Source organism: Synchiropus splendidus, chromosome 13 (assembly GCF_027744825.2).
Source record: "Synchiropus splendidus isolate RoL2022-P1 chromosome 13, RoL_Sspl_1.0, whole genome shotgun sequence".
NCBI lineage: Eukaryota > Metazoa > Chordata > Actinopteri > Syngnathiformes > Callionymidae > Synchiropus > Synchiropus splendidus.
In genome coordinates, this window is record NC_071346.1 from 814,992 (window position 1) to 837,937 (window position 22,946).

Here is a 22,946-nt window from a genome sequence, read left to right on the forward strand (position 1 = left end):
GGCTGCTCGAGTGGAGCTCACAATCTGGCTGAGAGTCTGTGTTGGACCCAGTGTCTTTGCTTCCCTCCTGCAGCCCCTGTGAAGAGCGAGACGCCGCCGTGCGAGTAAGAATCTGCCGCCTCTGTGGCTGTTTCTGCTGAGTCGTGTTCATGCTGCGATGCTTCATGTCGACACCCACAGAGTCCTCGGCATCACGGTCAGTCCCCCGGAAGAGGAGGTCAAAGGTGGCGTCGGTAAGACCTGGACGGTGGGAGGAAACGGGAGTTAAAGCGTGCTGATTGTGTGTCCTCCTCCTGGCAGAGGGCCGGGTGCCGTACCTGGGAGAGGTGGGCTCCCAGGAGTTCCTCATGAAGCTGACCTCCCAGATCACTGAGATGGTGTCGGCCAAGATCACGCAGGGTGAGCCGTCCCAGGACCGAGGTCGCAGCGTCCGGTCCACAACTCTGTAGATGCCCGCGTTTGTTTTGCATGAGGAAGATCACCGATTCCTAACCATCATCATGGTCCCCACCCTCTGGGCTGGAGCCGTGTCACTGCAGCGCTAACATGGTGCCGTGTTTTTGTTCCTGCAGGGAAGGCGGTCACAGGTGACCCTGCACGTGGGTGTGTGTGTGTGTGTGTAGTTCGGTTTGCTCGGGCCGGTGCTTCTGTCAGGGTCGGGGGAGGAGCATGTCTCATGTGAAGTGAGGGGCTGTGAGGAGTCCTGCCTGGGCGTCTGGTGTGTGTGTGAGACTCACCGCAGACATCGCCCCTCTCTCATGATCCGGTTCTCATGCAACCATCGATCTGTCGTTCAGACAGCACACAGAATCAGCACGTGCTCCAGTGGATGAAATCTTGGCCCGGAAACAGCAGTATGTATCCGAGTGCATGGGCCTCACACACACACACCGTCGCAGCTCTGGGACCAAGCTAATCCTGGCTCACATCTCCCCGCAGTGTGTCACTGTGTGCGTGTGTTCAAGCTCCAAACCTGTGTGAGTGAGCGAGTGACGCCCTTGATATCAGGCTGATGGTGTCGGCTCGTACTAGTGAGTCGTGCAGGAGTAGATATACACTCATTTCCGGACTATAGAGCGCACCGCAATGTGAGCCGCACCCACTGCGTTAAAGGAGGAAGACAGGTCTTGTTCATACAGGAGCCGCAGGTTCAGTGAGGAAACGGGCTGCGTCTGTAGACGAGCTGCAGCTCTCGGGCCGGGGTCAAGTCCGCGGCCAAAACCCGACTGGCTTGTGTCCACGTCGAACTTCTGAGCCCAACGCACTTGGTCTGGAGAGAGAGCCTCACATCTGTGATTCACATTAAAGCCCTCAAGATGCGCTGCTTCGCCGGAGCGCCCAAAGTCCCCACACCACTGTTGGTCTCAGCGGCTGCTTCTGGATTCCAGACCTCCAGCAGATCCACTCCGTTGACAGAGCTGTGGACACGCAGGTCAGAACAGCACATTTTTAGGGCTTCAGTGGTCAATAAAAAGCCTGTGATTCCATGGATTCCTCGCCTCTGGTTTCATCTGATTTCAGCCTGTAAAAGTCCATATAATAGCCGCGCCGTTGTATAAGCCGCAGGGCTCAGACCGCGAGAACAAAGTAGCGGCTTGTCGTCCGGAAATGAGGGTATATGGTTTGTAAGTGAAGCCACAGCGCTGATGCTGAGGTGCGGAGGCGTGTTTCACAGCCAGCTCTGGTTCCGTGCTCAGTGTGCTGCATGCGTGTATCACGGAACTGAAGCCGGTGGACGCCTTGAACTGTGGTCACATGATCATGGTGAAGGTGGACGTGGCTGATGGTTGGCTGGATGTCGACGGTGTGTTGTCGTCCACCCGCTGCAGCTTCTCTCCGCGTGCCGGGCGTGGACAGCGACGACGAGACCAAGACGCCGTCGCCGTCGCCTCACCACGGTCGCTCTCGGCCGCCGTCCCTCATGGCCGACTCGTCCTCCGAGTCTGACGAAGGAGACGCCAGGGGAGAGGTGAGCTGATCCCCGGCTCCACTCTCCTCTTCAGCTCTGTCAGGACTCAGGACTGGGTTCCTTTGGAGTCACAGGCCTGCCTCAGCTCTTCTGCTCCACTTGCAGATGTTTGACATCTACGTGGCCACGGCGGACTACAACCCCACCGTCGCGACCAAGGAGTCCATCTCCCTCAAGGAGGGTCAGTACGTGGAGGTGCTAGACTCGGCTCACCCGCTCAAGTGGTTAGTCCGGACCAAGCCCACCAAGACCACCCCGTCTCGGCAGGGCTGGGTGTCGCCTGCCTACCTGGACAAGAAGCTGAAGGTGGCGCTGTGGTGTCTGCGGCAGTGTGCGGAGACAGTGCTGACTGTGCGTGTGTCCTCAGCTCTCGGCCGACGCTGGGGAGCTTCCTGAGACCAGCTCCGAGGAGGTTTCTGAGGCGGAGTACAAGAAGAAGCTGCTGTGAGTCCCACGCGCCGCAGCCCAGTCCGCCTCAGCCGCCTGACTCCTCTCCTCTCCGTCTCACAGCCAGCTGATCCAGGACCTGGTTAGCAGCGAGTCAGAGTTCGTCCAAGAGGTGGACTTCTTCACCAGTCACCACCAGAAGCACGCGGAGGCCGCCGACGCTCCGCCGGAGGTGGCCGGCGCCAAGGAGGCCATATTCCGGAACCTGGACGACATCAGGACCTTCCACAGCCGGTGAGTCGGGTCGGCCTAGGCAGCCCGGCCCTGACTCACCTGCCTGTCTGCAGGTCCTTCCTCCCCAAACTGACCGAGTGCGACACGGACGACGACGTGGCCATGTGCTTCCTGAAGAACAAGGACGGCTTCGAGAAGTACCTGCAGTACCTGGTGGGTCAGAGCCGAGCCGAGTCGGCGCTCAGCGACAAGAGCGTCCACCTCTTCTTCAAGGTGAGTTCTCCTGCGGCTCTGGACCTTCAGACTGGTGTCGTGAGCCTCCTGCCCGACCCCGCAGGAGTGCACGGAGAGGGAGCGGGACCCCGCCGAGCCCCCGCCGCGGAGCGCAGGCTCCTACATCCAGCAGCCGCTGGAGAGGCTGCAGAAGTACAAGGCTGTGATCAAGGTGAGTGTGTCTGCGGGCCGCGGCCTCTGCCTCGGTGAGGCCTGAGCCGCTCTGCCTCGGTGAGGCCTGAGCCGCTCTGCCTCTGCAGGAGCTCATCCGGAACAAAGCCAGGAACGGCCAGAACTGCTGCCTGCTGGAGGAGGCCTTCGCCATGGTGTCGGCGCTGCCGCAGCGCTCCGAGAACTCGCACCACGTCTCCATGATCCAGAACTACCCCGCCACCCTGGAGGCGCTGGGGGAGCCCATCAGACAGGTGAGCTGGCCCTCCTGCTCCTCCCAGGTGAAGCTGACCTGCTGCCTCCGCTGCAGGGGCCCTTCCAAGTGTGGGAGGGCGCGCCAGGCCTGCGGACCTCCTCCAGGGGGCACCACCGCCACGTCTTCCTCTTCAGGAGCTACTGCATCATCTGCAAGTCCAAGCGGGACAGCAGCACCGACACGCAGAGCTACGTCTTCAAGAACATGATGAAGGTGAGGAGCCGCCCAGCCGCTCGGCTGGCGGCGCCCCGCTGACGCGCCTCTCCTCGCAGCTCAACAACATCGACGTGAACGAGAGCGTGGAGGGCGACGACCGCGCCTTCGAGATCTGGCATGAGCGGGAGGACTCGGTGAGGAAGTACACCCTGCAGGCGCGGACCCTCACTGTCAAGAACTCCTGGCTGCGGGACCTGCGGGAGCTGCAGCAGAGATCCAGCATGCCGGCGTGGAGTGAGTGAGCCGCGCCCCTCGCCGCCCTCGCCGCCGCTCACCTGAGGCCTCTGCTCCACAGGTCCCCCGGACTTTGACGAAATCCTGGCCAACTGCACCGCCGAGCTGGGTCAGACCGTCAAGCTGGCCTGCAAGGTCACCGGGGTCCCCAAACCTGGGGTCACCTGGTACAAAGGTAGGGTCACATGACGCTCTCCCCGCGAGGAGCCGCCAGTCACATCCCTCCTCCCCCCGCTGCAGATGGACGGGCCGTGCACGCTGACCCCCACCACATCATCATCGAGGACCCCGACGGGTCCTGCACTCTCATCCTGGACAACATGTCGGCCGACGACTCGGGTCAGTACATGTGCTTCGCCACCAGCTCCGCCGGCAACGCCAGCACGCTGGGGAAGATCACCGTGCAGGGTGAGTGGGTGCAGGTCTGAGGCTGTCACGTGTGTGGGTGTGTGTGTCCAGACTCACGAGTCAGAGAGGACGGGAGGGACTAGAGAGGACCAGGTGAGAGGGACTAGAGAGGACAGAGTCACAGAGAGTTGAGAGGACCGGGTCAGATGGACTAGAGAGGACCGAGTCAGAGGGACTAGAGAGGACTGAGTCAGAGGGACTAGAGAGGACCGAGTCAGAGGGACTAGAGAGGACTGAGTCAGAGGGACTAAAGAGGACCGGGTGAGAGGGACTAGAGTGGACCGGGTCAGAGGGACTAGAGAGGACCAGGTGAGAGGGACTAGAGAGGACAGAGTCACAGAGAGTTGAGAGGACCGGGTCAGATGGACTAGAGAGGACCGAGTCAGAGGGACTAGAGAGGACTGAGTCAGAGGGACTAGAGAGGACCGAGTCAGAGGGACTAGAGAGGACTGAGTCAGATGGACTAGAGAGGACCAGGTCAGAGGGACTAGAGAGGACTGAGTCAGATGGACTAGAGAGGACCAGGTGAGAGGGACTAGAGAGGACAGAGTCACAGAGAGTTGAGAGGACCGGGTCAGATGGACTAGAGAGGACCGAGTCAGAGGGACTAGAGAGGACTGAGTCAGAGGGACTAGAGAGGACCGAGTCAGAGGGACTAGAGAGGACTGAGTCAGAGGGACTAAAGAGGACCGGGTGAGAGGGACTAGAGTGGACCGGGTCAGAGGGACTAGAGAGGACCAGGTGAGAGGGACTAGAGAGGACAGAGTCAGAGGGACTAGAGAGGACTGAGTCAGAGGGACTAGAGAGGACCGAGTCAGAGGGACTAGAGAGGACTGAGTCAGAGGGACTAAAGAGGACCGGGTGAGAGGGACTAGAGTGGACCGGGTCAGAGGGACTAGAGAGGACCAGGTGAGAGGGACTAGAGAGGACAGAGTCACAGAGAGTTGAGAGGACCGGGTCAGATGGACTAGAGAGGACCGAGTCAGAGGGACTAGAGAGGACTGAGTCAGAGGGACTAGAGAGGACCGAGTCAGAGGGACTAGAGAGGACTGAGTCAGATGGACTAGAGAGGACCAGGTCAGAGGGACTAGAGAGGACTGAGTCAGATGGACTAGAGAGGACCAGGTGAGAGGGACTAGAGAGGACAGAGTCACAGAGAGTTGAGAGGACCGGGTCAGATGGACTAGAGAGGACCGAGTCAGAGGGACTAGAGAGGACTGAGTCAGAGGGACTAGAGAGGACCGAGTCAGAGGGACTAGAGAGGACTGAGTCAGAGGGACTAAAGAGGACCGGGTGAGAGGGACTAGAGTGGACCGGGTCAGAGGGACTAGAGAGGACCAGGTGAGAGGGACTAGAGAGGACAGAGTCACAGAGAGTTGAGAGGACCGGGTCAGATGGACTAGAGAGGACCGAGTCAGAGGGACTAGAGAGGACTGAGTCAGAGGGACTAGAGAGGACCGAGTCAGAGGGACTAGAGAGGACTGAGTCAGAGGGACTAGAGAGGACCGAGTCAGAGGGACTAGAGAGGACTGAGTCAGCGGGACTAGAGAGGACCAGGTCAGAGGGACTAGAGAGGACCAGGTCAGAGGGACTAGAGAGGACTGAGTCAGCGGGACTAGAGAGGACCGGGTCAGAGGGACTAGAGAGGACCAGGTCAGAGGGACTAGAGAGGACTGAGTCAGAGGGACTAGAGAGGACCAGGTCAGAGGGACTAGAGAGGACCGAGTCAGAGGGACTAGAGAGGACTGAGTCAGAGGGACTAGAGAGGACCGAGTCAGAGGGACTAGAGAGGACTGAGTCAGAGGGACTAAAGAGGACCGGGTGAGAGGGACTAGAGTGGACCGGGTCAGAGGGACTAGAGAGGACCAGGTGAGAGGGACTAGAGAGGACAGAGTCACAGAGAGTTGAGAGGACCGGGTCAGATGGACTAGAGAGGACCGAGTCAGAGGGACTAGAGAGGACTGAGTCAGAGGGACTAGAGAGGACCGAGTCAGAGGGACTAGAGAGGACTGAGTCAGATGGACTAGAGAGGACCAGGTCAGAGGGACTAGAGAGGACTGAGTCAGATGGACTAGAGAGGACCAGGTGAGAGGGACTAGAGAGGACAGAGTCACAGAGAGTTGAGAGGACCGGGTCAGATGGACTAGAGAGGACCGAGTCAGAGGGACTAGAGAGGACTGAGTCAGAGGGACTAGAGAGGACCGAGTCAGAGGGACTAGAGAGGACTGAGTCAGAGGGACTAAAGAGGACCGGGTGAGAGGGACTAGAGTGGACCGGGTCAGAGGGACTAGAGAGGACCAGGTGAGAGGGACTAGAGAGGACAGAGTCAGAGGGACTAGAGAGGACTGAGTCAGAGGGACTAGAGAGGACCGAGTCAGAGGGACTAGAGAGGACTGAGTCAGAGGGACTAAAGAGGACCGGGTGAGAGGGACTAGAGTGGACCGGGTCAGAGGGACTAGAGAGGACCAGGTGAGAGGGACTAGAGAGGACAGAGTCACAGAGAGTTGAGAGGACCGGGTCAGATGGACTAGAGAGGACCGAGTCAGAGGGACTAGAGAGGACTGAGTCAGAGGGACTAGAGAGGACCGAGTCAGAGGGACTAGAGAGGACTGAGTCAGATGGACTAGAGAGGACCAGGTCAGAGGGACTAGAGAGGACTGAGTCAGATGGACTAGAGAGGACCAGGTGAGAGGGACTAGAGAGGACAGAGTCACAGAGAGTTGAGAGGACCGGGTCAGATGGACTAGAGAGGACCGAGTCAGAGGGACTAGAGAGGACTGAGTCAGAGGGACTAGAGAGGACCGAGTCAGAGGGACTAGAGAGGACTGAGTCAGAGGGACTAAAGAGGACCGGGTGAGAGGGACTAGAGTGGACCGGGTCAGAGGGACTAGAGAGGACCAGGTGAGAGGGACTAGAGAGGACAGAGTCACAGAGAGTTGAGAGGACCGGGTCAGATGGACTAGAGAGGACCGAGTCAGAGGGACTAGAGAGGACTGAGTCAGAGGGACTAGAGAGGACCGAGTCAGAGGGACTAGAGAGGACTGAGTCAGAGGGACTAGAGAGGACCGAGTCAGAGGGACTAGAGAGGACTGAGTCAGCGGGACTAGAGAGGACCAGGTCAGAGGGACTAGAGAGGACCAGGTCAGAGGGACTAGAGAGGACTGAGTCAGCGGGACTAGAGAGGACCGGGTCAGAGGGACTAGAGAGGACCAGGTCAGAGGGACTAGAGAGGACTGAGTCAGAGGGACTAGAGAGGACCAGGTCAGAGGGACTAGAGAGGACCAGGTCAGAGGGACTAGAGAGGACTGAGTCAGCGGGACTAGAGAGGACCGGGTCAGAGGGACTAGAGAGGACCGGGTCAGAGGGACTAGAGAGGACCAGGTCAGAGGGACTAGAGAGGACCGAGTCAGTGGGACTAGAGAGGACCGAGTCAGAGGGACTAGAGAGGACCGGGTCAGAGGGACTAGAGAGGACCAGGTCAGAGGGACTAGAGAGGACTGAGTCAGTGGGACTAGAGAGGACTGAGTCAGCGGGACTAGAGAGGACCGAGTCAGAGGGACTAGAGAGGACCAGGTCAGAGGGACTAGAGAGGACTGAGTCAGCGGGACTAGAGAGGACCGAGTCAGAGGGACTAGAGAGGACCGGGTCAGAGGGACTAGAGAGGACCAGGTCAGAGGGACTAGAGAGGACTGAGTCAGTGGGACTAGAGAGGACCGGGTCAGAGGGACTAGAGAGGACTGAGTCAGTGGGACTAGAGAGGACTGAGTCAGACACGAGTCCCTCAGAGGGACAGATGTTTGGCCTGGAGGAGACGCGAGGCAGAGCTATGTATCCTGGGCTGTTGGAGAGGAGGAGGAGGAGGTTCCAGATGAAGATGAGTGTGGAGAATGATGAAGGTGAAGGTCATCAGATCAACACTCTCCATCTCCCTCCAGTTCCTCCACGTTTCGTCAACAAGATGAGGAACTGCGTGTTGGTGTCGGGCGAGGACGCCCAGTTCACCTGCGTGATCCAGAGCGCCCCGACTCCCAAAGTCAGGTAGGTGCGGCCGCAGCGCCGCCGGCGCCGCCAGCCCCCGCTCACGGCGGCCCCTCCTGCTGCAGGTGGTTCAAGGAGGGTCGGCTGCTGACCGACCAGGAGAAGTTCCAGAGCTACAGCGAGCCGCGCAGCGGCGTGCTGCTGCTGCTGATCAGGAGCCCCACGGAGAGGGACCTGGGCCGCTACGAGTGCGAGGTGAGTCGCGCTGGGGTCCCGCCCTGCTGCGTCCTGACGCCCTCTGACTCTCCGTCTCCGCTGCAGCTCTCCAACCGGCTGGGCAGCTGCAGGTGTGGGGCCGAGCTGCTCCTGCCGGCGGCCGGCGAGCAGGCGCTGACTGTGGAAGGTAGGAGCCGCCGCCGACCTCTGACCTCGCTGACCTCAGACCCCTCTGACCTCTGACCTGTTCCGTCTCCCCTCCAGTGACCGAGCAAGAAACCAAGGTGCCACGCAAGACCATCGTCATGTAAGTGACCCCAGCGCCGTCGCCATGGTGACCAGGGCCCTCCACTCACAGCTCTCCTCTGTGTGTGCACGTGCAGCGAGGAGGTCATCACCACCGTGGTGAAGAACCCTCGCATGAGGAGACACCGCTCGCCCGCTCTGGCCGTACCCGCCGCCTCAGAGGCGTCCAGGCAGCGCCGGGTGCCCACCCCCCGGAAGAGCGTCCTCCCCGCCCTCTGTGTCACCCAGCCCCAGGGCGCCGAGCCCAGCTGGGTGGAGGTGGAGGAGGTCATCGAGTACAAGGTCAACAGGTCGCCTCGGCCGTCCAGGAGAAGGGGGGTGTCGCCGGCGGGCTCGGACCGCGGGGCACCCGCCGCCAGACCCAGGAGGTCTCCCCCAGAGAACCCCAACACCAACAACTCCAACAACAAGCAGGTGGAGGAGCGTGAGCCCGGCAGCCCCGCGCCCACAGGGGGGGGGGCCACCGAGCAGCAGCACGCCCAGCTCCTCCAGCCGGGCCCCGGGCCGCGGCCCAGCGAGGAGGATCCGGTTCTGACTCTGGAGGACCTGGAGGACTACGTGCCCGAGGAGGCCCAGGACCCGCCGGAGCACAGGCCCAGCCAGGTCTCGGTGCTGCAGAGGGAGGTGGGCGGCTCGGCCGTGGGCCGGCCGGTTCTGCTGAACGTGGGTCGGCCCGCGGCCGGCTTTTTCGGCCGCGTCAGAGACGGCCTGCTGGGCGCCCCCTGCAGGACGGAGCGGCGCGTGCAGGTGAGCCAGGCCCAGCTGCAGGTGCGGCCGTCCTACTGCTGCGAGGTGCAGCGCGAGGAGGGCGGCCAGCGCAGCTTCCGCACCCGCCTCTCCACGCAGACCTCGGGCTGCACGCCGCCGGGCGAGGCCGTCACGCTGCAGATCAGCCGCTTCCACCAGCAGTAGCAAGAGAAGAGGAGGAGCGCGGCATCCGGTCACAGCGCGCGCGTCTGTCAAACATTAGAAGCTAGCGACTTGTCTTTGCTGTGATTAGCGCGGAGGTGTTAGCAACGCGGCTAACTGGACTGTGAGCCCACGTCGGTCGCACCCGTGTGTCGCCGCCAGTGGAGATGAGGCTGGAGCAGAGCCTTCTCTGCAGCGCCCTCCGGTGGCTGCGCCGGGCCTGACCCTCCTCCGGCCGGTTGGCTCCTTGTGATTTGGATCTTCATGAAGAGATGTGACGCTGCCCTCCAGGTGACCTCCGGGTGTGAAGCATGTTCATTGGTGTGAAGCAAAACACGTGCCGAAGAGACTCGAGTGCCGAGCGTCACGAGGCCGCGTGAACGTGCTGTCGCTGAACTGCAGTGAATAAATGTCTGTGTCCACGACGCTGGTCTGTGACTCTCTGTCTGTGTGTGTGTGTGTGTGTGTGTGTGACTCTCTGTGTGACTCTCTGTGTGTCGCTGTGTGTCGCTGTGTGTGTGTGAAGCTGGAGAAGGAAAACTCCAGTCCCAGACTTGTCACAAACTCCATGTGGATCTGGGCCAAAAGTCAAGGATGAAGGAAAAGTGCTTTTTTTTTCAAAACGTCCTCCCAGTGAATCTCAGCGATTTAAAAAAAATAATTGAAAATTACTTCTTTCTGATTGATTAAAATAATAAAAAAAAACTCCCAGTCAAACGTTTCAAGTGATTTTGTTCAGTGACTCAAAAAATATTTTCTATGCCAGTGATTTTACATATTTTATACATTAATATATGTATTCATATATAGATAGATAGATAGATTTTATTTAAATCTGATATTTTAATATATTTTTTCATTTAAAAATCTCAGTGATTTCAAAAACCTGATTTTTATTACATTTTACACCAGTGACGTTATTTATTTTTGTTTTTTATAATTTATCATTGTAATTGTAATAATTCTTACAGAAAATCTCCAAGTGATTTTCTTGATTAGAAAAAAAAATCACCTTTGATTTTTTTTTTTCCCAGTGATTTTTTTTTTAATTAAAAAAAAAATTGTTCATTCTTTTTCACCTAGTGATTTGAAAAATACATATACCAGGCTTTATTTTTTTTATATAATATTTCTTCCTGTGATTTTTAAAAAACAAAGAAACATTTCTTGTAGTGACTTGAAATTCTCAAAGTGTTTTTCAGACTCAGTGATTTCTTTTCTCACCCTCTTTTTAAAATAATTTATCTGCAAATGAATAAATAATAAAAAAAAAAAAGTCTCATGAATTAAAAAAAAGCATTTTCGCAGTGATTTTTATTCCACAGTAATCTTTGAAAATGTGTTTAAAAATTCTCCCAGTGCGTCGATCTCCCAATGATTTGATTAATACGTTTTTTTCCGCAATGATTTTGTAAAAAATCTTATTTTTTTATTTTTCTCAAAATATTTACCCTTTAAAAAAAAAAAAAAAAAATTCTTGATGGGATTTTTTTCCAAGTAGGTTTTTAATTTTCTCCCAGTAATTTTAAATTCATTTTGTCCTCGAGATTTTTTTTTCAAAAATCCATGATTTTTCAAAAATATTTTTATCCGTTATTAAAATATTTATTTTTATGATATTATATTATTATTACATTTTATTTTATAATTTTAGTGCTTTCATTTTCTCCCAATGATTATGATTTACTTTTTTCTCAAAGTAAATATAATTATAATTTTCTCCTTTATTTTTTTCTCCTATATGATTTTGAAATATTTTTTTCTTACAGAAAATCTCTAAGTGAATTCCTTCATTAGAAAAAAAAAATTCTCCTTAGATTTTTTTTTATTTTCTTTCATTGACTAAAAAAGTGATTTTTAAAAAGTGTCAGTGATTTTTCCCTCAGTATTTTTTGTTAATTCTTTTTCACCTAGTGATTTGAAAATCCATAAACCACGCTTTTTTTAAAATAATTTTTCTTCCTGTAATTTTTTAAAAAAAACAAAAATATTCTCGCAGTGATAATATGAAAATATTCTCTCTGACTTGAAATTCTCCCAGTGTTTTTTTGATTCAGTGATTTCTTTTCTCTCCGTCTTTTTAAAATAATTTTTCTGCAAATGAGTCATTTTTTTTTTTCAATTGATTAAAAATAATTTCTCAGTGATTAAAAAAAAACATTTTCGCAGTGATTTTTTTTTCCACGGTAATCTTTGAAAATGTTTTTAAACCTTCTCCCAGTGCATCGATCTCCCAATCATTTGGTTAATACATTTTTTTCCGCAGTCATTTTTTTAATTAAAAAATAAGTGATTTTGTTTAAGATGTTTTTTTCCAAGTAGGTTTTTAATTTTCTCTCAGTAATTTTAAATTCATTTTCTCCTCGTGATTTTTTTTCCCATTGATTCAAACATTTTTTTTTATCTGTTATTAAAATGTTTATTATTATTATATATTATTATTACATTTTCTTTTATAATTCTAGTGCATTCATTTTCTCCCATTGATTTTGATTTACATTTTTTCTCAAATTAAATATTTTTTAAAAATCTCAGAATTTTTATAATAATTTCCCTCCCAGTGAATAAAAAAAATCTGCCAGTGGTTTAAAAAACATTTGTTTTTCAGCACATTTAAAGAAAAATGTGCACTTAAAAAAATCTCATTGCTTTTTTCTCTTTGTTGCTGTTTTTTTCCCTGCATTTACTTAAAAAAAAGTCTTCCAGTGACATTTTTTATTTTTCCTCATCCGTTTTTAATTTAAATTTAAATTATAATTTTCTCCATCATTTTTTTCTCTGTGTGATTTTAAAAAAGTGTCAGTGATTTTTGTCCAAATTTTTGTTAATTTTCCCAGTGTTTTTCCTGCAGTGATTTTTTTTTTCACCTAATGATTCGAAAAATACGTATACCATTTTTAATATAATTTTTCTTCCTGTGACTTTTAAAGAAACAAAAAAAACATTATCCCAGTGATTTTTCTCGCAGTGATTTCCTTTCCCTACGTCTTTTTATAATAATTTCTCTGCAAATTATTAAAAATATTCTCCAAGAGATTAAAAAAAATTTTTTTGATTGATTAAAAATAATGATTAATAATAATAATGTATTATCAGTCATATTTTAAAATACTTTTGGATTTTAAAAAAATCTTAGTTATTTCAAAAACATTTTCGCATATTTTTTTTTGACTTTTTGAAAATTAATTTTCGCCTCGTGATTTTTTTTCTCAGTGATTCCAAAAATCCTTGATTTTTCAAAAATGTTTTTATCCGTTATTAAATATTTTAGATGTTAAAAAAAAACTCTGATTGTGAATTGTCCTTATTTTAAATAAGTGATTAAAAAAAATCTGCCAGTGGTTCAAAAAACATTTTTTTTCATAGCATTTAAAGAAAAATGTGCATTTAAAAAAGTCTCATTGCTTTCATCTCCTTTGTTTTTTTCCCCGCATTTACTTAAAAAAATGTCGTCCAGTGAGGTTTTTTATTTTTCTCCAACTGTTTTGGGGGGGGGGGGGGGGGGGGCAGACAGTCAAGGCTGTTGCTCTGAGTCGGGAGGTGAAGCTCCACACTGCACAGGTTGGATTCACACCACAAACACAGAAGCCACGCGAGCAGAAGCGGCCGAGCGCCTGGCGGCGCTGAGGTGAGGCGGCGTCCACCCGCCGCCGGAATGCTTCCGCCACCAGGCCCAGTCCCGCCACTGTCAGAAGTGAAGGATTCCTACGAGTCAATCCGCTGCCAAACTACTACATGTAAACCTAGGGGGCGCTGCCCGGGAGCCTCGGAGCCGCGCCGGCCGCCGCTGGAGGGAATGTTGGCGACCGGAGGCGGACGGAGGCGGACCGAGGCGCCTACGACGAGCTGAGCTTCCTCACTTTGTGGATTTCCTGCAAGAGACAGAGAGTCAGAGCCGGGCCTGCAGCCAGTCCCAGGACGGCGTGGACGACCGACAAACACAGGCCTGCTGCTTCACAAAACAAAAACGCTTTGCTCCCGGGCATTTTCCTTCTTTTGCCAAAGTACATCTTTTCTAAATACATACATACAGATATGTAAAGACAGATGCATATTTTTCAATTTTCTTAGTGTTTTTGTTGTTTTTATGTGTTTAAAAAGTGTTTTTTCATTTTTCCTCAGAGACGTTTTCAATTCGCTGAGAGGCGTTTTTTCTCCCGGTGTTTTTCTCTCTGATTTCAAAAAAAGATTTTTCCCCAGCGATTCTTTAAAATTCTTTCTCCCAGTTATTTTTTTCCTGCAATGATTTTCAAAATTATTTTTCTTCCAGTCAATTTTCTTCTTGAACTGTTTTTTCCAAGATTTTATTTATTTTTGCTTTTTAAAATAATTTCACTTCCAGTCATTAAAGCTTTAAGGTAAACGTTTTTTTAAAAGTTTTTTTGATTTATTAAAAAATCTCCCAGTACTTATTTTTTCTTCATTATTTTTTTCCCCTAAATGATTTTGACATATTTTTCTTGCAGAAAACCTCCAAGTGATGGTCTTTTAATTTTCTACAAGCGAAAAAAAAAAGCGAAAAAAAAAAAAATCCCATTGACACAAATATTTTTCATCCCCGTGATTGTTTTCAAATATTTTTTAAAATGTTCTCCCGGTGACTTCTTTTTTTTTTTTTTTAATCTCTCCTATTGATGAGAAAAAAAATCTCCTTGGAATTTTCTTTTACAATTTTCTTTGATGGATGAAAAAAAATCTCCCAGTGGTTTTTAAAAAGTGTCCATGATTTTTGTCCCAGTATTTTTTGTGAATTCTCCCACTGTTTTTCACACTCAGTGATTTCTTTTTAAAATAATTTCTCTCCAAATGAAAAAAAAAATCCCCCCAGAGATGAAAAAATATATATTTTCTTTGATTGATTAAAAATAATCTCTCAGTGATGATGAAAAAGTGATTTTTTTGAAAACGTTTTTCCTGGAATGATTTTGAAAAGATTCTTTTCTCAAACCGTCTTCCCCAGTATTTACCCTCTCAAAAAATAATTCACGTTAGTTTGTTTAAACTTTTTCTTGAAGGGCTTTTTTTCCAAGTAGGTTTTTCATTTTCTCCCCGTAATTTTAAATTCATTTTCTCTGAGTGTTTTTTTTCCAGTGATTAAAAAAAAACCCAGTGATTTCTATTCCAGTGATTGTTGTTAAATATTTAAAAAGGTCTCCCAGTGTTTTTTATAGTCAGTGTTTTTTTCACCATTTCTCTTCAAGTGAATTGAAAAAACTATACACACATTTTCTTTGACTGATTGAAAAAACCTCCCAGAGACTGAAAGAATATTTTGTCAGTGATTTAAAACAAAGAGGGATTGTTAAAAAAGGGGCTTTTTTCTGGCGGCGAGGTCCTGGGCCAGTCCCAGCCTCGGCCAGCGGGGGGCGCTCACCTCCAGCAGAGCTTCCTGCAGCTTCCCGTACGCCTCCTCCAGACGGTCGTTGATGATGACCACGTCGAACATCCCGGGCTCCTTACCTGCCGCCGCACACACACACACAGACTCAGCGGCTGCCCTGGGGGTCAGAGGTCACGGCCGCTTCACTCACTCAGCTCCATGTCCACCTCGGCTGCCCGCAGTCGCTTCTGCAGGTTCTCCTCCGACTCGGTCTGCCGGTCCCTCAGGCGGGTTTCCTGCGGCGAGACAAGCGCGGCAGGTGAGCCGGGCGGCGGCGCAGCACGGCGGCGCCCGGGTGGCTCACCAGCACGGTCATGGACGGCGGCTGGATGGAGATGTAGATGGGGTCCAGGTCCGTCCTCTTGATGTTGCGCACGCCCTGCATGTCGATGTCCAGGATGCAGATGAGGTTCTTGGCCTGCACCGCCTGCACCGCCGCCTTGCTGGTGCCGTACAGGTTCCCAGAGAACTCGGCGTTTTCGATGAAGTCTCCTCGTGCGATGGCCGCCTGCATGGCCTCCCGCGAGACGTAGTGATAGTCTGCAAGAGAGTCAGCGGTGAGGACACCTAGTGGCGTCGCCCGGTACTGCACTGGTCCCAGCAGGGAACTACTTCCTGCTTCCAGAGCCAAAACAGAAGCTCAAATCCCTTTCTATTTCATCGTCATTCGCTTATTCGACTGTTGTTTTCACATCCTGTCAACAGAGCTTCCTCTGCTGCTCCACAGTGACCCCTGAGGGAAGCAGCTGGTACCTTTGCCGTTCTCTTCTCCAGGTCGAGGACTTCTGGTCGTGTCTGAGGAGGAAGAGCAGGAGGAGGAGGGTTGGATGGTGCGATGCATGACGTTCACTACAGTCACGTGACTTCAGATCCCTGCCAACACCAGGAGCTCCGTCATGTGACTCACTAAGTCAAGCTCCATCATCTGGTGCTTCAGTCAGACGCCACTGACTCCAGCTCGTCTGCCTCTCTGTCCTCGTGAGGACCTCTCCTGGCCAGCACCCTTTCCCCAGCCTCTGCCCCTGAACCTGGACCACGACTCTGGACCCACTCACTTTCAAGTTCAAACCCTCAAGGCTGAAGCCTGGATCTGTGGGGTCCGGAAAAATGTCCCCGCAAGGCACTGTGTTTCCTAGAGTTGGTCCCCACATGCACAGCTACACAAGGTCCACACACAGGCACATGCACACACGTCTGTCTTCCTGTCTCAGTGAGGAGCGTCATTGACATCACCCTTTCCCCAGCCTCTCCCTCTACACCCAACCATCTAAAACACATGGCTAAACTCAACCTTGACTCTGAACCAAACTGGAACCCAGTTAGAATCACCCAGTTATTGAGGTTTGGACCTGTGGGGACCTCCCCACGAGGATGGTGTGTCGTGAAGAATAGGTCCCCACGAGGCAGGTTAGACAACACACACACACACGTCTGTAAACACAGCAGTGAGAAGCGGAGCGCGGCGGTGTTGACTCACGGGAGACGCTGAATCCAAAGACGCTGTCGTACTCCTTCATCAGCTTCTTCAGCAGGGTGCTCTTGCCGGCCCCGGACGGGCCGCTCAGAACCACGGGCCTGGGACCAGCCATCGCTGCAAGACAAGAGGGTTGTGTTCAGCCAGACGGACGGAGCAGAGAGCAGCACGAGGCGCAGCAGCCCGGCCCCGATCGAGAGGCTCTTCACTCAGCGCAGGTTGCCACGGTGACGGCGAGGGCAGAGGAGCTGGAGACTGACCTGTGTTCCGCCAACACGACCTGAGACGGCCGCTTCGCTAGCTCACACTGGAGTCAGCAGGGTGTGTTCGCACGTCACAGAGGAGGAGTGAGCCACGTCACCCGGCAACGGGTTTGGCTCGGCTCCTTCTTCTGAGTCAAACCTGCCGAACAGGAGTGTCGGAGCAGTGAGGCCGCACAGCCTCTGGTGCTGCTGAGGCTGCAGCACCAGAGGCTGCAGCAGCTGAGGCTGCAGCGGAGGACCCGACGCAGCCCAAGCACTGGGCCACACGGCTCCAGTTAAACAGGAAGCCAATCAAACGCACCGTACTCGCCAGGAGGACTCAACCGCCCAGTCTCGAGTCAGACGGTCAGCGGACGAGTTGAGTCTAAACCAGAGAAAGAGCCGCGGAACACGTACTCACACAGTCAGCTGTGGCAGCAGCTCCCGTCGGTCAGAAGCATGAGCTCATCCATGGGACATTCTGAGCCGCTGAAGAGAGTCAGAGCAGCGGGAGAGAAGCGCCGGCTGAGGCCGGCCCCAGTGGTCGCTAGGCGAAGCCCCGACAGCCTGCTGCAGGTGCAAGTGACAAGAGTCATCCTCCGTCCTCTTGAGCCGCCAGCGACCCAACAAACCACCAAGTCTCTGGTCGCACACTTTAGCTTCATCGCACAGTTGCTCTTCACTTCCTGGTCATGTGATTACTTGGGTGTCCTGGCCAGGAACAGGCTCTTTTGTCACGTCCCCCGGTGTGTTTGTGCCACTGCCCTGAAATAAACACTTGATCCGAGTCCCCCGGAGAACGTGGCATTTCTCACTCCCTGGTTGTGTGGACTGTTGCAGGCCAAAATGTCAGACTTTCACAGATGCATTTCTCACTGTGCTGAAAGCTGCGCTCATTTATGGTTCTGGAGCAGCCTGACTCGTGTCAGTCCTTCGTCTAAAGAAGCTCCAGGCTACAATGATTTGAACCCAATATGCTCCAGTGAGTACTTCAAGTGCCAAGAACACTCACACTGAATACATCAAGAAATAAAAATTGATGAGAAAAGAGAGAGATGGGTCTGGTGGTCGGCCATGTTTGTTTACATCCACCGCGTATAGTGTTCGGTGTGACGCTGCACGAGTCAGTTCCGTGGAGAGACTCAAGTGATGGGTGGAACTGGTGGGAAAGTCACAGTTGAAAGGTTCTCACCAGTTGCAACATCGCCACCTCCTGGAGCTGGAGCTGCTTTCTAATGGCTGAAACCAGCTCTGAGTGGATGAGGTTCACGAGTGATGACACTAAGAGATAAACACTGACTCCTGATGGTCCACAATGAAGCAGAGCTAACCAGCTCAACGGCACTGCATCATGGGACTTGTAGCCCGAGTTGTTGCTTTACTGCAGGGGTCTTAAAAATAGACTTCGGTGCAGGCGATATACCGTGTATTTATACCCCAGCGTTGGACGCGCTGCAGCTGTAGGATCACAAGCAGCTGCTTCCAGAAATGCAGATGATCATGTGACCACCACGCTTTCTCCCACATCAAACCAAGTCAGTACAGCAGTCAGTACACCCCAGCGACGTCAAGTCCTCTGAGTAAGAAGCAAAACATGATCCATCAAATGGTTCTCAGTACAACAGGACATTTAAGGGATTCAGCATCAATGAAACACCACTGAGCCAAGCAAAGGGCTTGATGGTGACCTCTGACCCCAGACCTCCTGACACACATGAAGCAGCTGGGTGTGGTGTTGTCCAGGTCGCGCTAATGTCTTCCCTAACGTTGAACCACTCGTGAGCGAACACCAGTCACGAGGCCTTAATCAAATCAGCAGGACAGTCGTCACCATTTCACTTTCATAAAACTAGTGAAAAGTCAAGCTGGACAGAGCAAGAAACAGAGTCTTGGACTGCGCTCAGCTCTTCATCCCTCACTGAGTCACAGGGTCAGCAAAGCAAGCTTTCTTCAGCTACTATCTTGGCGATCAGATCAACCGTTCCACACGCACTTTGACCTCAGCAACAGGCAACAGTGAACCAAGAGCTTCTGCTTCACGCCACTCGATCATGATGCCGCAGAAGCTACAGAGAAATCAGGCGACAGACTCATCAGCTGGTTGGAGCTGAAGGCATCATCTCAGTCTCGTCTTCATTCGAACCTGCCGCCTGCACACGCAACCAGTAATTACACTGTCGTTACATGTTATGACACAGAGCCCAGAGAGTTGGGCGACAGCCGACTCTCTCTGGAAGAGAGCTCAACAACAGCCGACTCGTTCTCGGGAGCCGTGGCATTGGTGCCGCCAACAGTCTGGAGAAGAAGTTGTTGTTGTTCCGGAACCATCTTCCCCACATCTTCCCGGACGGAAGAACACGCGGGTTCCTGCAGCGACACCGCAACACAGCCACAACAGACGGACAGTTTCCTCCTTCCTACCTGAAAATAGCCTGGTAAAATATCTCACGTACATCAGGGTCTAGCGATTCCGAGCGTCAGTGGACGTTTCCTGCCTCCCTTCTCTTTGATGCGAGAGCCATGAGCGCTGGCGGCGCTGCCTGCGTCATGACGTCACTGCGGACCAAAACGTCAACACGTTACGTTGATGGACGGGAAGGAAGCGCCGGGAAACTGCAACAACAATCTGCTTCTGAACAAACGACTCGCTTGTGGAGCCAGCGACTCTGCCCGCGTCCACGTCCGCGAGGACGGACTGGGAATCACCCGGCAAATTAGGCAAACCTCAACTATCAGCCGCTAGTGAGCTTTTTTCCCCTCGCTGATCCGCGAGCGCCACTAAACCTTCTCTTTTTCAAAACCACACGTGTGTACACGCCGCTCTGGGGCAGAACAAGGGACCGAGTTGCAGGAAGCGTCGTCAGAGTCCGGGACGCCGGGGCCGTGAAAGGCAGCGGATGCTAAAGTAGCTAACGCTAGCACACGCACTTGGGGAGGCTTCTCTAAAACGCCGACATGTTTGGCTCTTCGAGATCCGGGGGAGTCCGAGGCGGACAGGGACAGTTCACCTGGGACGACGTGAAAGTGGACAAGCACCGAGAAAACTACCTCGGTAGGTTCGCTAGCGGAGCCGCGCTTTGTTTGGCTAACATGCTACATGCTAACGGAACGAGACTCTGCGGGAGGGAGCCGCGACAAACACGCGCCCCAGTGGCCGGTGACCCGCGCCTACACACCTCTGTTGGTGGCCTCCCTCATGGCAGGCAGCTCGGGCGCACTTGACCGCTGCTCTCGGAGCTCTTCCGTCGACCGTCAGCGCACCTGGCGTCTGTGTGGAGAGCAACCAATCGACGGTTCCGTGGATGACCCCGGAGGAAAAGCCCTCTCTCTCGCTCCGCTGGGCCTCCAGAGAAACGTTGTCAGCCCCTTTTGGACCGGTGTCACTCAGACGCCGTGCTTTTAATGAAGAGACTTTGAACCCAAATATAAGCCTCGCCGCTCATGTTGGCAGGAAGTTGGACGAGTCCACAGACAGTGATGCGCTTCTCTGTGACCGACTCCTCCTGTTGACATTAGCTGGATCTGACACTTCCTGTCATGTACGAGTGCTGTACAGTGAGGGGAGTTGCACAGCCAAACTGTCAGTGAAGTCAGCAAGTGCTGGAGTCATGCGCTGCTCTGTCTCTCTCTCTCTCTCATCAGGGAACTCCTTGATGGCGCCAGTGGGACGATGGCAGAAAGGCAAAGACTTGACCTGGTATTCAAAAGACAAAAAGGGCGGCGCAGTGCGGACGAGAGAAGAGGAACTCGCAGCAGTCAAAGCTGCGGAGCACGAAGCCTTGATGGCCGCTCTGTACGCGTCCCGCCGCCACACAAGGTTGGCTGTCGAGAAATACTTCCAACATTCGTCTCTTCTTTTCCAGAGGGCACAAGAACATCAAGCGACAGCCGACCGGCTTGACCAAAGAGGTACTTTCGCTGACCTGCGCCAAAATGATTTGACAAGTTAGCAAACTCATTTCAATGGTTATATTTACACTAATATTGACTGTTGTGGTGGTGAATTGTAATGATATAACCAGGACCTAGCGGAGGTTTACCGGCGGGAAGAAGACGGTGAAGAGAGGAGCGTGGATCGGATCTCTGGTCTGGGGAGGTGAGGGAGTGTATCCGCTGAAAAACCTGTTTACAATTGGAAGCTGACTGTCCACGTGCTTCGTTCACAGCTCAGGAGGGCGGAAACTGGTTCTGTCCCAGGCAGAAAAAGAGGCTGCCAAAATGGGCCTGCCGGTGTTTACAGTGAGTCCAAACTGGCAGCAACACCTTCCCAACACTGGAATCAGATCGGCCTTGTTGCCGTCACGCCAGTGCCACTTGCCACATCCCTGTGATCTCATTACAGCATCACAAGACCGTGTCCCGCCCGGAAACCAGCGCAGCCAAACCTCAGCAGAGCCTGGAGAAGACGCAGCCAGAGGAAGTGTAAGTGTTGGTGGATGTGTTCTTGGATGGCTCCAACAAACGCTCACGCTGCGCATCCTCTCCTGAAGGCCTGAGAGCAAAAAGAAAAAGAAGGAAAAGAAGAGCAAGAAGGAGAAAAGGAAGAAGGAAAAGAAAAAGAAAAGGCACAGGAGAGACTCTTCGTCTTCTGAGTCTGATGACGACAGAAAAAGGTGCGTTAAGTTCCAACGTCTGAAAGTTTGAAGTGCACTTTCAATCGTCGCCACTAGAGGGCACTGAAGCGCCGTGGCGCAGATGTGTCGCGACTTGACTCCCCGCAACATAATTCACTCCTGGAGGCCAATAAGGCCGTCACACTGCCCACCTCCACCCAGTCATTGATGGTTTTCTCCCTCAGACACAAAAAGGACCACCACCATCATAATCCATCACAGCGTAGTCAGAGTGGAGCCAGACCCCATGACAGCCATTCAAGAGGGGCCGAGCCTCATCAGCGCCACGACACAGACTCCAGTGATGGGGGGTCCCCGGTGGCCCGTAACCCTGGCAGCCACAGGACGGCCCCCGGCGGAGCCGCACAAAGCCACAGGCGACGCCACGACACCGACTCGGACAGCTGACGTCCGCCCCACCCCCTCGCTCCGAGACGCATTATGTGCAGACCTCATTCACCCTCTGAGCCTGTTTTTAGTGAAGTGACCTATCACTTGAATAAAGTTTCACTCAACCTTCTTCTCAACACTTGACCTGTCCTGAGCCGCGCTCGTGTGCCGCCGCAGGACCACAGGACTGTTTTGGTTTGTCCGGGGTCTCTGAGCAGCTCCAGACCAGATTGGTTCGTGGGCTTTTCTGAACCATACCAGGAGCCCTCACAAGGCCTGATGAAGCAGGTGTTAGGTGATCCTCCAGCAGCCCCTGTCAGAAGAACCCCTTGGTCTCCGACACAAGATTCCTACTTTATGTTTAATATATTAAGGGGGAGGGGGGCGACAGTGGACCCCAGAGCTGCGCTGGGCGCCAACTCTCGGGCCTAAAATCCCTCACTATATGAGCCAGTGATTTAATAAAGGAAATGAATCAGGTTTTTCTGGAGGCACAGTTCATTCAAGAGTCTTCCTTCCTCCCCTGAAGCGCCCAGCATCCCCCTCTTCTTCTTCTCCATTAATCCCCTCACCGTCCCGACTGGTGCGACACCTTTGGAATGCTCTCTCCGCCGGTCATAATGGGGTGCAGTGTTTGCGTTAGCCGTGAATGGCTCTGGGGGTCGGGGGGGTTCCGCCGGCTGGCACCTGAGGGGGTGCACTAAAAAGAGCAAGGCATTCATGAGGAGGAGAGCACGAAACCAGGCGGCTCCTTTTACGAGGGCTGAGCAGCGCCACACACAAGCCAAGCTGACGGAGCAGCGGGAGAGGAGGCCGGACAAAGCCGCCGCTCCGAGGAGCCCGGGGCCCACTCCCACCCTCCGCAGCAGCTCGTCCCGTTTCACAGGCTCGGCTGCTCCAACCATGGCAGCGTAATCGACCTGCAAGAATGCTGTGGCTCGGCCGGCCAGGCTGCAAACACCTGCAGCATCAGGGCGGTCAGGACCAGACCCAGGCCGACGTCACTGGAGGATCCACTGGTGCACCACCCGTCACATGACCGTGGTCATTTCAGGTCACCTTCAAACACAGCATCTCTTTATGAACTGTGACTTAATCCACGTGTTATTGAAAACACTTGTTAAATTATTCAAGCTTCAGGAGACATTTCACTGCTACAGTCCAAGGTCATTTTCAGGAAAAAAAACAAGGATTTCAGAGAGGAACAATGTCAATAAAAAGTCAATTTGAAGAAAATCAACTTGCCATCTTTGGTCATTCTGGAGTCCCTCGAGTGGAAGAAGACTCTTG

General features: G+C 52.4%; 3 protein-coding genes across 24 annotated transcripts in view; 2 read left to right on the forward strand and 1 right to left on the reverse strand.

The window, feature by feature from the left end:
- Positions 1-10,070, forward strand: part of obscnb (obscurin, cytoskeletal calmodulin and titin-interacting RhoGEF b) — a 40,594-nt gene extending 30,524 nt beyond the window's left edge. For 12 of the 15 annotated variants that reach the window (XM_053884025.1, XM_053884033.1, XM_053884036.1 and 9 more), the window contains 20 exons: positions 74-104; positions 181-233; positions 301-399; positions 798-854; positions 1,830-1,969; positions 2,075-2,275; positions 2,337-2,413; positions 2,480-2,650; positions 2,704-2,863; positions 2,928-3,035; positions 3,124-3,288; positions 3,345-3,503; positions 3,563-3,740; positions 3,802-3,915; positions 3,981-4,148; positions 8,084-8,186; positions 8,252-8,381; positions 8,448-8,529; positions 8,607-8,649; positions 8,726-10,070. In XM_053884025.1, the coding sequence (XP_053740000.1) occupies positions 74-104; positions 181-233; positions 301-399; positions 798-854; positions 1,830-1,969; positions 2,075-2,275; positions 2,337-2,413; positions 2,480-2,650; positions 2,704-2,863; positions 2,928-3,035; positions 3,124-3,288; positions 3,345-3,503; positions 3,563-3,740; positions 3,802-3,915; positions 3,981-4,148; positions 8,084-8,186; positions 8,252-8,381; positions 8,448-8,529; positions 8,607-8,649; positions 8,726-9,560 (3,074 nt within the window). In that variant the 3' untranslated portion in view covers positions 9,561-10,070. Of the gene's footprint in view, positions 1-73; positions 105-180; positions 234-300; positions 400-572; positions 855-1,829; positions 1,970-2,074; positions 2,276-2,336; positions 2,414-2,479; positions 2,651-2,703; positions 2,864-2,927; positions 3,036-3,123; positions 3,289-3,344; positions 3,504-3,562; positions 3,741-3,801; positions 3,916-3,980; positions 4,149-8,083; positions 8,187-8,251; positions 8,382-8,447; positions 8,530-8,606; positions 8,650-8,725 lie in introns of those variants that run through there. The other 3 variants (XM_053884029.1, XM_053884030.1, XR_008416436.1) reach the window with 3 other exon arrangements.
- Positions 9,378-20,580, reverse strand: guk1a (guanylate kinase 1a). Of its 8 annotated transcripts, XM_053884045.1 has the most exons (8): positions 19,830-20,562; positions 19,075-19,209; positions 16,415-16,528; positions 15,691-15,732; positions 15,242-15,477; positions 15,089-15,173; positions 14,932-15,017; positions 9,378-13,429 (listed from the first exon to the last, which is right to left on the reverse strand). In XM_053884045.1, the coding sequence occupies exons 2-8, from the start codon at positions 19,106-19,108 to the stop codon at positions 13,394-13,396; spliced, it is 633 nt and encodes a 210-aa protein (XP_053740020.1). In that variant the 5' UTR covers positions 19,109-19,209; positions 19,830-20,562; the 3' UTR covers positions 9,378-13,393. The 8 variants fall into 8 exon arrangements, with proteins under 8 accessions (XP_053740020.1, XP_053740021.1, XP_053740018.1 ...); XM_053884046.1 differs by lacking the exon at positions 9,378-13,429 and having other exon boundaries at positions 13,828-15,017; positions 19,107-19,209; positions 19,830-20,568; XM_053884043.1 differs by lacking the exon at positions 9,378-13,429 and having other exon boundaries at positions 13,828-15,017; positions 19,830-20,568.
- Positions 19,206-22,837, forward strand: c13h1orf35 (chromosome 13 C1orf35 homolog). Its single transcript, XM_053884041.1, has 8 exons — positions 19,206-19,705; positions 20,296-20,446; positions 20,517-20,562; positions 20,676-20,749; positions 20,820-20,892; positions 20,996-21,075; positions 21,144-21,266; positions 21,452-22,837. The coding sequence occupies exons 1-8, from the start codon at positions 19,609-19,611 to the stop codon at positions 21,672-21,674; spliced, it is 867 nt and encodes a 288-aa protein (XP_053740016.1). The 5' UTR covers positions 19,206-19,608; the 3' UTR covers positions 21,675-22,837.
- The last annotated feature ends 109 nt before the right edge of the window (positions 22,838-22,946 follow it).

Excerpts from the sequence above, each read along its gene's own strand:
- guk1a (XM_053884043.1), bottom strand. The coding sequence starts at position 19,108 with ATGTACGTGAGATATTTTACCAGGCTATTTTCAG. Across the intron at positions 16,529-19,074 it reads TTTTACCAGGCTATTTTCAG|CGATGGCTGGTCCCAGGCCC; the intron begins GTAGGAAGGAGG and ends CTTGTCTTGCAG. Across the intron at positions 15,018-15,088 it reads CGAGGTGGACATGGAGCTGA|GTAAGGAGCCCGGGATGTTC; the intron begins GTGAGTGAAGCG and ends GTGCGGCGGCAG.
- c13h1orf35 (XM_053884041.1), top strand. The coding sequence starts at position 19,609 with ATGTTTGGCTCTTCGAGATCCGGGGGAGTCCGAGGCGGACAGGGACAG. Across the intron at positions 19,706-20,295 it reads GCACCGAGAAAACTACCTCG|GGAACTCCTTGATGGCGCCA; the intron begins GTAGGTTCGCTA and ends CTCTCTCATCAG. Across the intron at positions 21,076-21,143 it reads AAGACGCAGCCAGAGGAAGT|GCCTGAGAGCAAAAAGAAAA; the intron begins GTAAGTGTTGGT and ends CCTCTCCTGAAG.